The sequence below is a fragment of the Leptosomus discolor genome, chromosome 8 (assembly GCF_034619465.1).
Source record: "Leptosomus discolor isolate bLepDis1 chromosome 8, bLepDis1.hap2, whole genome shotgun sequence".
Classification (NCBI taxonomy): Eukaryota; Metazoa; Chordata; class Aves; order Leptosomiformes; family Leptosomidae; genus Leptosomus; species Leptosomus discolor.
The window spans coordinates 53410769-53424699 of NC_141398.1; the positions used below are offsets into that span (position 1 = coordinate 53410769).

Here is a 13931-nt window from a genome sequence, read left to right on the forward strand (position 1 = left end):
TTCATCGTGTAGTAAGGTGGAGAATTCCTTTTAAATTTTAATTTTTCTGTGGGGTTGTAAGTGATATTTGTTTATTGTGAGTGAAATGAGTAATCCACTGAAGAAGAATAGTTATTATTTATAGCAGGAAGTACTCATTGCAGCGGAAGCGTGAGAATGCTGCCTTACTCAGAGAAATTTAAATCAAGTTCAGGTACAATGTAATGGGTATGTACTGGAAACAGAATGAGTATGTAGCAAAGTTATGTGGGCAAGGGTGACGTAATTATTTTCTTCGTTATGGTGTCTGGATAGTTCTGTTCTGATGGACTTTGGTTTTGTTCTGCTTTAATGGCAAATTAAAATTCTTATCACAGTTCTCTTATGAGTAAGAATTATTCCTACAAGTGAGACTGGAGTGCTAAGGCCTTATAATTTTACTACTGAAAATTTAAGGCTCTATTGTGCTGCCAAAAGAGGATCAATGAAGGAAAGATAATTGTGCTTCCTACGGTGGGAAGGCTTTGCATCATGTTGCTGCTATTCACGGAAAAGGACCCCGTCTGAATCCTTAAGAAATGGGACTAGGAAGCATGAGTGGTAGTGTAGCCAAAACCTGCAGTAGTAAAAGTAAACCTGGAGAGCTTAAGGAACAAGAAGAACAGTGTGAAGCCAAAAAAAAAAAAAAAAAACCCAGAAGATAATCTAACTGCTGTGGGAACAAAAAACCAGGAAGCAGACAAATGGCCAGAGGTTAAAAAAAAAAAATAAAAAAAATAATTCTTTGAACAGTAACAAGGAATTTGGATTTAGTAAAGAAAACACTAAAAGGTACAGAATACCTATACTGGTGTACAGGCTGTCAAAATGGATCCCAAGGTTGCAGACCTATTGACAGCAGAAATACAATACCTGAGCATGAGCTGTGGGAAACCTGCGATAGTGTAAAGAGAAACTCATTGTTGCTTAATGAATTTCAGATAAAGGAAGTCAAAAGACGTAAATTTTTGTCAAGGACATCCGATTATCCTTCCTATTTTATTCTCCTAGCCTGTATTAAAACTATTACCCACAGCTCTGTTTTGCAGGACTAAGGAGCCTTACTTCTGGCAGAAATTGAATTACATTCATTCTTCTGGGCACAAAAGCCCATGTGCCTTGGATGGAATTTCGAGGCTCCAAAGGAGGCATGCAAAATGCCCAGGCTATCTGCCTGCTGTTGCACAGCACTGGTTGGAACCCTCTAGGTGATCAGTAAACAAACACCTCTCATCAATTGTTTGAGGCTGCTTGTATTGTAATGTGGATTTGCTTATACTGAATTAGCATCAAAGGTAGTGATTATGCATAAAGATATCGAAAACATTTTTACTAGAACTCCATTGCCTTTGTGTATTGTTTGCCTCCTCGTGTTGTGGCAATTTGATGTCAGCCTTCTGAATGCATGCTGAAATGGTCATTTAATGTACAAAATATAAAAGATTCTGAAAATTCTACCAAAAAAAATCTGCTTTAGGCAAAGATCACCAACTTTTGTCTTGCATCTCTAGTGTAACTTATTTAAATAAGCTGGTACTTCAAGGGGTTTTTTTACCTTAATAACAGTTGTTTAGGAATTGATAAAATGCACCATAATGAGATAGTGAGGCCAAATGGCTTAGCTGTTGCATATCATCATGACAAATGAAGAGGTAAATGCAGAATGAAATAGGAAAAAAAACACCTCTGTTGCAGTTCTTAAGACAACCTTCTATGTCTCTTACATGAAGAAACACTAGAGTGGCTCTAAAATCACTAGCATTGTAGTGAAGTGGCTTACTTGACTAGATAGATAGTCTATGATTTGAAACCTAAAAATTGATTTTTTTAAAGCTTTTTATGATCTTTGCTTCTTTTCAATAAGTTTACGTATTAAACTACTTCTATTAAATTTATTAATCTTTTTAACAAATCTACTGCATTCCAGCATTCACCTTTTAAAGCTACAAGATGATTCTAAAATAATTGTAGCAAAATGAGTTACATCGGAGATGCTAGCCATCATAAAGCTTTCCACTGCTCATACAAAATGAGAACTGTCATTAGTTAGTATATCTGCTGTCATACCTGGCTCTAACTTTATACAGGCAATTAACTTATACAAGTAACCTACATGGGTTGTAGTTCCAGAAGAGGTTGCAAAGTATTAATTAATACATTAATTTCTGAAGTTGGTATGCTAGTTATGGTCTAGCGTTAGATTACAAACTTCTGCTTCATTGTAATCACTTTGTGTTGTACTTGTGTAAAACTTATGTGCTGTATGGCCTGGAGCTGTACAAGTAGTGCTCCAAGATGCATGCTTCTGTTAATAAAATAATATTTTTCTGAAACTATATCGGCACATACAGTAAGTGGAAAACAAACCACTCTGCTTTATCTGTATTTCTGTATAGGTTGTGTGTGGAGAACGAAATTTATGAATAGAGTCTTATGTTTTTGGAACATAAGACAGTTATCTGAATCTCTGCTACCTGACATAGTATCACGTTGTCTTTCATCTATTTGCTACGTTAAAGAAATTCTTTCTATTTTAAATATCACTTTCCCCTCTCAGGGACAAATGAAGAACTAAAATTGTTTTGTAAACAGCTTTGCTGGATTAAAGGTGTGTCTGTAGCTATATATATATCATAAACTACTCGGGGAAAGCACTTCGAAGAACAGTAAAGTTTTGTTAAAGGAAACAGCCCAGGGCCATTTGAATATGTGGAAATTCAAAGAAAAATTATGCTTTTATCACCAGCAACAAAATCTTTGAGGGTGGCAATACACTCTTTAAGGGCTGTGTGCTTGTGCTCTTTTGGTTGCTTAGCAAAAGGTAGTTCTGGCTTCACTGGAATAATTTTGCTGTCATCCCATACTCACCACTTCTTTAGAGCCTGCTATAATGTAAGAAAGGAAGATGCTACTGTGCCTCACCTGCTAGTCTTCCCTGATTGCCAGATCTCCCTTTACGTGTAGCTTTTTAATATTGTCATAGTAGCCTGATTCAGTAGCCGTACCAGTTTCTTCTACACATCTAATCCAGAGGATCAGGATTTAACTACCAGGCAGTACTTGATTTTCATATTAGCCAATATGAATATCAGAAGACCAAGTATTTAATAATGCCTTCGATCAGCTCCCAACTACAGACATAGTATTCTGCTCCCAGAAATGGGGAAGAAAATTTATTTCTAAGTTTGATAAAGAAACATGGGGACAGTACAATCTCCCTGCTTTGCACAAAGTAAATGCCACAATTCACTGATAGAACAATGAATCCCAAATGAGAGTCTATTTCTCAAATAAATCTCAAAAGGCTCCAGCAGTTGGGGTTGAACTGTAGAGAAATTTTTCCATCTCTTCTGTTATGCACTGATCATATTCCCCTGCAGTACACCAATACATGCAAAAGCCCCATCAGATTTTTTTCTTTACCCTGCACTGCCTAACACTTGCGTAACTTTCCTGTTGGTACTTGAGAATCTCACAGTTTTCTGTTCATTGAGCTTGTGTAACTGTACTCTCCACAGGGTTATTTCATTGAGTTAGGTTTAATGACATGGTATGTACATTACTAATATTTTTGGTATTGCTGAATAGGGAGCTACTGTGAGGATGTCCAGTCACAGTGAATTGTATGCATTAGTGCCAGTGGATAGGACCTACATTTGACTGGAGTAAGTGGAGAGTAACAGGCAGGAAGTCTGGGGGAGGAACTGAGGAGGGATGCACTGAAATGAACTTAATGCTTGCCAAGGATTCAGAGTGGCAGTCTGAAAGACAAATATCCTGTTCTTTCTTCAAACAAAAATGTTTCTGTGAGCATCATATTGTTTCATCTCACTTATTTCATCCCTTTTAGAAGGCAGCCTGTGTAGATTAATTAGGAATTGTTTTCAAAAAGCTTCTTGAATATGAAAAGAAGTGCTTTATTATTATTTGGTCCTGTGGTTAAAAAGAACTATACCAATTTGTACTGAAAAAGTAAGAAAGTCATTAATGGTCATTTGGGTTCTTTTTAAGGCGTTCTTGGAAAAAGGTGCAACGTACTATTCTGTTTCTGGTGGGACTCTCTTTCTGGGTCAAAAATCACTTTGTACCTAAAAACTAAAAACTCAGCTACAGAAAAGAGCTCTCAAGTTGGGTTTTCAATGTAATCCTGGATATTGTTTGAAGGTTATGTCTATGCTCTGTTTTACAGTGGTTCTATTTCTCCTGTGTTCCAATTCTTGCTCCATTGAAGAAATCGGAAAAATCTGTTCCCTGGCAGACATACGCTCCCACAAGTCCACTCACATATGCACTAGGATCCTGTACAAACAAACTTAAGCACTTTCATGGACAGTTTGGCTGTTTCTCCCTTTTGATACCTTCTACCACCAAACATGCCCCAGAAAATATATCTTTTTAACAAGTGCCAGAAAGCAGCAGCAGTAACCCTAGCCTGAAGAGGGTTTTCAGAGGGTGACTTGACAAATGCTTCCCGTAAAGCAATTAGACTGTTTGCTCCTCATCCTTTAGCTTTTTCTGGGATGTGAGAATGCCAAGAGATTGAGGGCCTTTCTTGCTTCCCTCACATTTCCCCCAAAATGTCATTGCAAGAGCATACTGTATTCTCTGATTTCTTTCTTTCCGTTTCATTCAGCAATGAGGCCTAAACGATGTTTCTAAGCCACAGAGTTACTCCTGTAATGGATATTCACCTCATTCTTGATGCATTGTCAAAGCACTGTGTTATTAGCTTACCATTCTTCCATGCTACTTGAGATATCGAGTTTTAGTCTGACAACAGCTCTTCTCCACTTTTAACAAGACAAGTTTCTCACAGTTTCAGATTTTCATACAACAGATTTCACAGTTCCTTTGGCAATTACTGAAGTTTTTTAAAAAAATACTTTTTACATTGTTCACTTTTAAAATAACGACTTGCTTTTACTGGTGTTCATGTTTTCAGTTATTTTCTTCCCTAAGTGTGTATGAACCTAAAAAAAATCCCAACAAACCCACCCACCCCCCAAAAAAAACCCCAACCCCCCAAGATTTTCATAGACATGCAACACTAGGAGATCATGTTAAAGTGAAAAAACCCAGCCTAAGACACAGTGTAAGCTTAAAAGGATTAAGAGTAGACATTTCTACCTATCTTGTATGTAGTGATTTCTCATTAGATTGTTTGGGTATGAATCAGACACAGAAAATGTATCAGGAATCTTTTTACGTAATTCTAGCCTCACCGGAGTGGCTGTAGTGCAGCTCTTCTCCCTCAGCCCTGCCCCATCTACCTTTCCAAGTGATCCGTGGCTGCATTTCAGGTTTTGCCAATCGCTGTGGCATTAGTAAGCTCATTGTTAACTTTCTTGCCCATTTCAAGGAATATTTACACTGAGATGAAACCTGATGTGGCCTTCTAATACATGAAGGGGTGGGTGGACAGAGAAAGACAAATGTCTTTGAAATACAATCTGACTGTGTGCTTTCTCTGAAAGTGAGAGAGAGATGCTGAGAGTCCTGTAGTGCAGATGTGCGTAAAATGCATGAATAACCTTGTTCAGGTTCTGGTAGTGGTCTGGTTTGAGGGGCATGGATTTCACAGTGGACTTACCAGTCCTGTTTCTCGGCTGGGCTGTGGAAGTTTTGCTGAGCTGTGTGCTGCTGCAGCTAGGTGATTATTAAAATGAGAATGTACTGCTGGAGCCTCGTACGTTTACGAGAAGTGTTTTGTGTTTGTTTTTTTTTTTTCTTGTGGTGGAAAGGACAGTAAGTTTGTATGCAAGAACATTATTTTGTTTGACTTCTATTATTTGATATGCTATGTGTTTATAGCTGACTACATAAAAAGTACAGGCCAGCAAGGAGGCCAGGAGCTTCTTAAGACCCTAAGACAAACTGCAAGTAAAATGTTTTCTTGACTGTGTGTAATCATTTATCTGGGCCTTCTGTCACTATTTCAGGCAACGAAGGAATTCACAGAATCACTTTATTTTTTTTAAAACCCGTTTAATATGCACTAATATTATGTACTACAAATTTAAAACTTAATAATGCTTGTTTGTGATGTAAAAGATCTTTCAGAATGCTTTCCTAAGTTCTTTAGTCACTGATTTGAGTCCCTTTTTTTTTCCCCCCCACCAGGAATCTTTAATGACTGGAAAACTCAATGGATCATGTTTTTATAATCTAAGCTATTTTTACATTGACTGTGCTGTAAACACATGGAGGAGCTGTAAGTAAATGTTCTGTACTGCATGATGAATTGGATTGCAACAGTCTGGAGGAAAGCAAAATAATAATTTCATTTCTGTGGTGATTTGCGTAGCTTGTGGTACAATGCCAGAAAGACTAACGGAAATGCTTATGGATACATGGACTCCATTAATAATATTATGGATCACTGTCCTTCCTTCCATTTATATGGCTCCAATGAATCAATCTCAAGTATTACCAAGTGGATCCAGTACAGGACTAAAAAGGCTAACTGAAGAACAAAGAGTTTTGAACCGTTCCAAGAGAGGCTGGGTTTGGAATCAAATGTTTGTATTAGAAGAATTTTCTGGACCTGAACCAATACTAGTTGGCCGGGTAAGGCGAAATTTGGTTTTTGTCTCTGAGTATGTGAATGTATAGCATGTGAAGGTCTTCAGTCCTTTGGGCTCTTCCAAGAAATTCATATTTGAGATGCTCTGTTATTCCGAAATTCTTCTCTAGTATCCATACATTTGTGCTTTATGTGTACCTCATTTCAAGGTTTCCTGGTCAGTTGACCTGCTATTTACAACAAAATTATACATATTTGGCAAAAATACACAAACATGTATCCATCCTTTAATATCATCAGTCACCATTCTTTACCTCTGTCAGCTGAAGATTTTCACCAAAGCGGCTTTTTTGTAACATGTTCCTGTTCATTCAACACATGTTCCTGCACATTCATTCAAAAAGGTTGTTACACTTAACTGTCATTTTCTATCTCCAGCCTGATTACACAGAATTTATTTATGCTCTGAGAATTTTTGAAAACAAAAACAAAAAGTGGAATGTGGTGTACAGCAAATTAAGGGGTACTAGTTTATAGGGAGGTCCTGATACATACACACGTGAAATAACATCGTTGGCACAGATTTCATAATTTACTTCCAAAGTTAGGAAGATAACACAAGGAAAATTATCATGTTTTTCTGTGAGTCCTGGCTTGCCTGTTTCATTAAATCTTTGTTTTTTGCCATGCATTAGCTTACTCTGTAGCCGAGCATATTACCCTCAGTCAGTGAATCAGCCTTGTACGTTCTCTAAAAAGAGCTCATGGGCCATCTGTATTCATCAGGAATGAATTATCTTTAGAATTATCCTTAGAAAAGAATTATCTCTTCCTAAATGCATGTTTGGCCTGTAGTGAGCAGCTACAAATACCTTGATTGTTTATTCTGAAAGTTCAGTTCCCTTTGAATAACGAGGTACATTATTGTCGTATTACCTGGCTACTGAAGTTGAGTAAAAAAAAAAATAAAATCCAGAGAACAGAAATTATAGGTGTCAGTTAATGTCATGGTAATTTTGGAAGTTCTCTGGGTAAATGAATAGTGTATAGTATGATATAGGAACTGTCAATAGCTATATCTGTTATTGAAGAGAACACAGATCAAGTGCATTCCTAAATTTTCTCTAGTGTAGCCACTTTCCGGTTGAAACTTAGGGTCAGAAAGTGTAATGAGCTTTATATCCAGTGACTTCTGAGCACTGTGTTAATTTACATGTATATCAGGTGTTATATATCTGTTCTCATTTGGTTTTCTGTGGTTAGCAACATATCTCAATTTCAGAGAGTGAGTGATATGCTTATTTCAGCTCTTAAAATATCTTATCCAACCCATTCTTTTATAATAGTTTGAGCAAGCTTTTAAAATTATTTTGAGTTGGTTTTGAGTAGCTGGGAGAATCTCGAGTTTGTACTTTGTTTTTTCAGGGTGTATCCAAGTCTTTATATTTGTACAATATTAGGGTTTTTCTGGTGGATGTAATATCCTGAATTATTCAAGTCGTTAGTGAATAGGAGTGGGTGGTTTAAACTAAGCCAAACCAATAGACATTATCCCATCTTCTGCTGGTGTTTTGAATAGAATTAGCTACTCTAAAATGCTGTGATGGATCTATTTGTTGAGACTGCTGCATAATTAAAACACTGCATGATACAGATGGAAATGAGCAAAAAGTGAAATTTGCTCCCATAGGGAGAAATCCTTGGTTTATTCATGAAAATGTCTTAAAATATTCTTGCAATTCTTGTATTTTTTTGCTCTTTCCCGAAAAATCATCTGTATTTCTGACTTCTTTTTCTTTCCTAAGGTTTACGAGTACTATGGGTGCTTTCAAACTTTGCTGTAGTTGGTGGGAACAGAGGTACTCCACATCTTTCAGAGCTGCTCTTAATCCTTCCTGACTATAAAGCAGCAACTCGCTCAATTATAGTTCTTGAAATCCTTCTTCCCAAAATTTAAAGATATACAGAATGTTGCAAGCAAAATGCTCTTATTCTCCATGAAGTTGGGCTATGGTTTGTCCTCTGTCACCCCCACTGGTTTCTTATCCTTTTCAAATGAAAAATAACCTCCTTTTCAGAACTGACAGTGGATTTGCACTTAACCTAGTTCTTCCTCGTCTCTTTTCGACTTATGCTCTTCCTCCAACCTTTCAGTTTTACCCCTTGCCAAAGGATTTGCACACTTGGGGTATCTCCTTCATTCTGTGAGTTTCTTTATCAACACTTTTTCTGCCCTATATCTTACCTTGATTTTCTTTTTTTCTTTTTCTGAATGACAGGCATTCTGTAAAATATGATATAGTGAATTAATGTAGAGATGATTAATAGCATGGAGAGAATGATGCCAAACATGTATGCCACCCATTTGCTGCATTTTCTGGACATAGATGCGCATCTGTGCCATTACAGAGGCCAAGTTGCTTATATGTGCTTTTTACACAGTACTAGTATAATCTCCAAGCAAATTTATTATTGGACAGTGAATTGCTTCAAAGGGAACATTTTTGAAGCAAATCTAATTATGTAGGTTTTGGTTGCAGTTTTCATCTCTTTTTATGCTATTGTAGCGTGTACATGGTAGTTTTCATAGTCATGTATGATTTGTGCAAACATGTAATTAGGTGCTATAGAGAGTAAATACAAAAATAAGTTTTTGCACAAACAGGAATAATACACACCCAAGCAGAACTTGATGTATGTTCTCAAATAAAAGCCCACTGAAAATTCAGCTCTTAAGAACTGCTCAGAATAACATTGATACTTAAATAACCTTTTTTTATGTCAGTGGGTGGAAAGGTACTGAGTAGGAGCATTTAATTCTAATGGAATTGAAATATATATCAGCAGAATAAAACTGAAAATTGAGCTTAGTTATAATAAATATAAACAGAATACAAATCACTTTCTAAATAAAAGCCTGAATATAGAGCCTATGCATTTACTGTTAGTTGGAAAGATCTCATACCAAAGTTTCTGAAGTACAGAGAAAGCTTATCAAGGTTTTACAGAGATATACAATATCTTTTATTAGGCTGCTCAGTTTTTCCAGGAGGGACAGCTCTAGGCATAAAGACCCTTCTTCAGAATTTTAAGTGTTGCGATGCAACTGCACACTCTTCAAAGGTACTTACTTATTGCTATTCTGCATGAATATAAATAAATGCATTCCCAATGTATTTACTCTAATAAATGAAAGAATCCTAATAGGAGAATTTAATGTGACTTCTTTCTTAAAGCATGGTGATTTTCTTCAGTGACTTGAGTAAAGGACAGGAGAAGGTCCTTTGCTTTCATTCTTGAAATTCTTACAATGATTTGGAACAATATGCACTTTTAATGTCAGTTTTTGTCATATCCAGTAGGATCAAGCTTAAACAAAAAAGAAGCTCTACTTGAGTACATATATCTGTAAAAAAGTGTATGAGTACTTAGAATGATTTCTGACTTCATGAGATTTCTCTAGAAAATGCTACAGACATGCCAGTTTTTCTTTTTTGTCTGTATTAACACTGCAATTATTTTGACACACAGTATTGAAATAAATGCCATATTGTTTTGATCTGTACATGTAGAAATGTATATATACATTTTGAGAAACCTACGAAGTAACCTTTTCATGTTTGTGTGACATACTTCAAATGAGCTTGTTTTGTTCGTGACAATGTAATACAGAAAGATAGATTTACAAATACCCTTTCATACTTCTTTTTTTTTTTTTTTTGTCTTCATCCATAGAAACAGGTACGTACTTTACAGAGCTACTGCGTCTACTTTAGAAGTCTCCATATACTGCATATCGCTGTCAGCAGTTTGCAGGCCTCCCAGTGGCTGACAACCTCATTCAAGTGTAGAGTGATATGTCTTGTGACACTGCATGCTGTCCCTGTGGACTTGATTAGTTAGACAGAACTTTTACTTGATATACACTGCTGCATTTTCTCAGTCTCCTCTGCATGCATTTATAGCACCATGGCAGATGTGCTGTGAAGTCTGTGGTGTAGCAAATGCCACAGGAGGCAGCAGCCGAATTCACAATGAAATAGGTAACAGAGTTAAAAAGCATTAGGTTTTGGGTATATAATTGTAGCTCCTGTTTTAATGAACATGTGTCATTTGTAATGTTTTGAACAGGATAGGACCTGCTTTAATAGACGTTTTTTAAGCAAAGATTTGGGTTGGGTAATGTGTTAACAGTTGTTGTTTATGAGTACAATGCATGAAGAGAACAAAAGGGGGAATGAAGATGACAAAAGGTGGGGTTTTTTCAGTTTTGGGGTGGTTTTTGGTTTGGTTTTTGTTTTGGTTTGGGGTTGGTTTGTTGGTTGGTTTTTGATATTCCCTGACTTGCCACTTACTGAATCAGTTAGGTTCAGACACAACAATCCCCTGACGGTCAGTCCGATCAGTGCTGTTTCTGTGATATCGCTCCTCTGGCGGAACTCCCCAGTTTCTCCCGGAACCTTCCCAAGACTTTTTTGAATTTGCTTATTTGCAATCCCACAGTAATATATCGCGTATTTTGCACACAGTCTCTGTGACAAGACATTTGTAAAATGAGCAGGCCAGGGCAGACCGGTGCCTCTGTCGCAGGCACAGCTGCTATGTCACACCTGTGGCATGTGGTGGGTTGAAGAGCTGTGCTGGCTCTTGAGAAGTTGCTCTGAAAAGGCTGGACAGGGGAGGAAACAAACCAGACTGAGTTACTGAGACTCAGAAAGAACGTGGCCAGGCCAGTTCTTTAGTGTAGTGGAGTCTCAGGTAGATATATATTTTTTTTTTTAATCTGTGACTGTGGGGTTTTTCTTCCTCGCTTCTGAGTTACATGATGCGTGTCTCTTTGCTCTGTTAAATGCAGATTTTTTTTGTATGGCTTGTAGGATGACGGAGCTAGGCAACTTCTGCTTTTTAGAGCCATGGAAGTTTTTCCCTTCATGTATGGGGCTTAGGTTCATGCCTTTAGAGGAGAAATAGTTTTCCTGTAGGAGGAGCAGTAGAGAGAGATCATGTTTTCACAGTTAAGTGCTTCAGGCTGCGCTACTGTAAAAACTGAACCTGGAAATGCAGAGAGCACTTATAAATAGCTTCAAGCTGTATGTTCTACATTATACATGCTTTATGCAATCTTTGATTTCATTGCCAACGTACATTTTATCTCTTAACAAGGAAATGGTAAAATCTTACTTGTTTAAAATTATACATAGTTCCATTGAAGTAGAAGTGATACGTATATGCAAAGTAAATAAGGTTTTAATTAAACAGGTTCTTTCCATATGTTTTCCTTTTCATTCCTGCATTGAGCTTGTGGTTATAATGGCTGCCTGAAAACACTCTTGTGCTCAAGTGATGCAAACCAGAAATGTATATAAGTAAGGCTGTCATGACTTTAGGGGTGGATTACATGCTGTTTCCCTGAATGGAAGACATCATTGTGAAATATAGGTGTAATATAGCCCTAGCACAGGTTTTGTAGGGTATAATGTGGTCCTACATTAATACATGAAGTTTTCACAGAACAACAGAAATCGGAACACCATATTATATAGATTCTTCTCTTTTCCTTCTAATATACACATGTATGTTTTGCTATCTGTGATTTAAATGCATGCCATAAAATATTCAATATCTGAAATGTTGCAAAGTCAACATTGCTTTCTGAGCCCTAGATTTTTGTTGTTGTTTTGCAACCATAATTATACACTAATTTTCTACTTATGTTTAATAAACTCCGAGAAGCTGAAATGTATCATTTATTTTGCTACTGTATTCTTTATGGAAAATACTAATTCCCCCTGCCTTTCGTGTGCTTCTGAAGGAGAAGACATGACTGTGCACTTCATAGAATGCTCCCCTGTACATGGTCTAAATCGGCTTAGTAAGCAGGAGTATAAGTAGCACAGAGAAAAACTCTTAATTAAATGTTCCTGCGAAGACAATGAATACAGGATACAACATTTTATAGAAGCCTGATAAAAGTAGTGGGTTTTAAAGAAATATTCCCAAGTCTGCACAAATTTTGTTTCTTTGTAACTACATACGAGTTCCAAGAAATTTCTTCTTGGAACATAAAAATTTAAACAAGGGCAGTTTGACTGAAGTGAGACAACAGTGTCCACATTTTGTAATACAATGTAAAAATCGTTTTACTGATTTCTCTTAGAGTTAACGAAGAAGATTTATCTTCAGACTCTAAAATCTTGTTTCAGTGTGTTTCTAGGAGTATCACTGAGTAAGGTTGAATACTTTCACGCTCCCTCATCTGGGGGCACGATATAAACACAATTTAAGTTGAGTCATGGCTTAAAGCATTTTTGTATCGGCTAATAGAGCTGGACTAGTAATAACTTCAAGGAGGCATTTCATCAGATGCCTCCTCTATTTCTGCCTCATGCTATTAAAGAACAGAGTAAAAAAGAGGCACGTAGCAGTATAGGCCACCAATGTGGAAAGCACCTTTAAGGAATGCGTTCTAACGTCAACTTACTTATGAACCCTGTATAATAAAGGGTCAACCTGCAAAACACCAGGCACCTTGTGAGCCATCTGTATTTTCTTTACTGAAGTGGAAACACCTCTGTGATGAGATTTGCATCTTAAGTTTTAGACTTCATAGACAATAGGTGTACAATAACTTCAAAAAGTTGCGTTGGGGTGTTTTGTTGGCTTTTTGTTTGTGTTTTTTTTTTTAAAAAAGAATGATGTATATGGTGCACATGACCACTGTGTGTGCTTAGGCATTTGGATCCCTTGATGCTACTTTAACAATATTTGCTTTAATTTCCTTGTCATAATTTTCTGAAGCCACAAAGACTTCTGAGCTTCTGAAAAAAAGTAGCTTACATTGTGAATTTTTTCTTGTTTGTGAAGAATTAGAAGCTTGTGTACTGTTGTTCAAGATATTGATCGAAACACTTTATCTTTGTCACAATGAATTGAAATGTTTTCCAAGTATGCGTGCAAAATAGTGAAGTGACAGTATGAAAAATTAAGTAGACCCTCCACATGATATTCTGCAGATGTCCTATGATCGTTTAGTCTTTCCAACATTGCTTTAGTAAATGGTTTTCAATTTCTACCTGTAGGGCCCACCTCTGGTGCTGTCAGGGTGCTTCAGTTCCAGTTGTCAATTTAACTACCAATTAGTGCCAATTGTGATGGTGTTTTTTGCTAAAACTTTGTCCTTTCTGAACTTGACAAACATATTTCCCCTAGACTACTGAAAAGCATCAGGTAGTAGTGACTCCCCAAAAGGGACAGAACGTGTTGCCTTTCAACAAGTAAAATGAGGGGGTGTATGTATTGTTTTCAGGTGCTGGTATGATGTTCCTCAGTTTGCCAAGGATTCATGTAATGAAAACCCTAAAAATAATTTTGCATTAAAATGAGAAATGCT

At 36.9% G+C, this 13931-nt stretch overlaps 1 protein-coding gene across 3 annotated transcripts in view; it reads left to right on the top strand.

Annotated features, from left to right (window-relative positions):
* The first annotated feature begins 6333 nt into the window (after window positions 1-6333).
* CDH8 (cadherin 8) overlaps window positions 6334-13931 on the top strand; it is a 134778-nt gene continuing 127180 nt past the window's right edge. For 2 of the 3 annotated variants that reach the window (XM_086469162.1, XM_086469163.1), the window contains exon 1: window positions 6334-6585. In XM_086469162.1, coding sequence (XP_086325288.1) covers window positions 6334-6585 — 252 coding nt within the window. The remainder of the gene's footprint in view (window positions 6586-13931) is intronic. The other variant, XM_086469164.1, reaches the window with a different exon arrangement.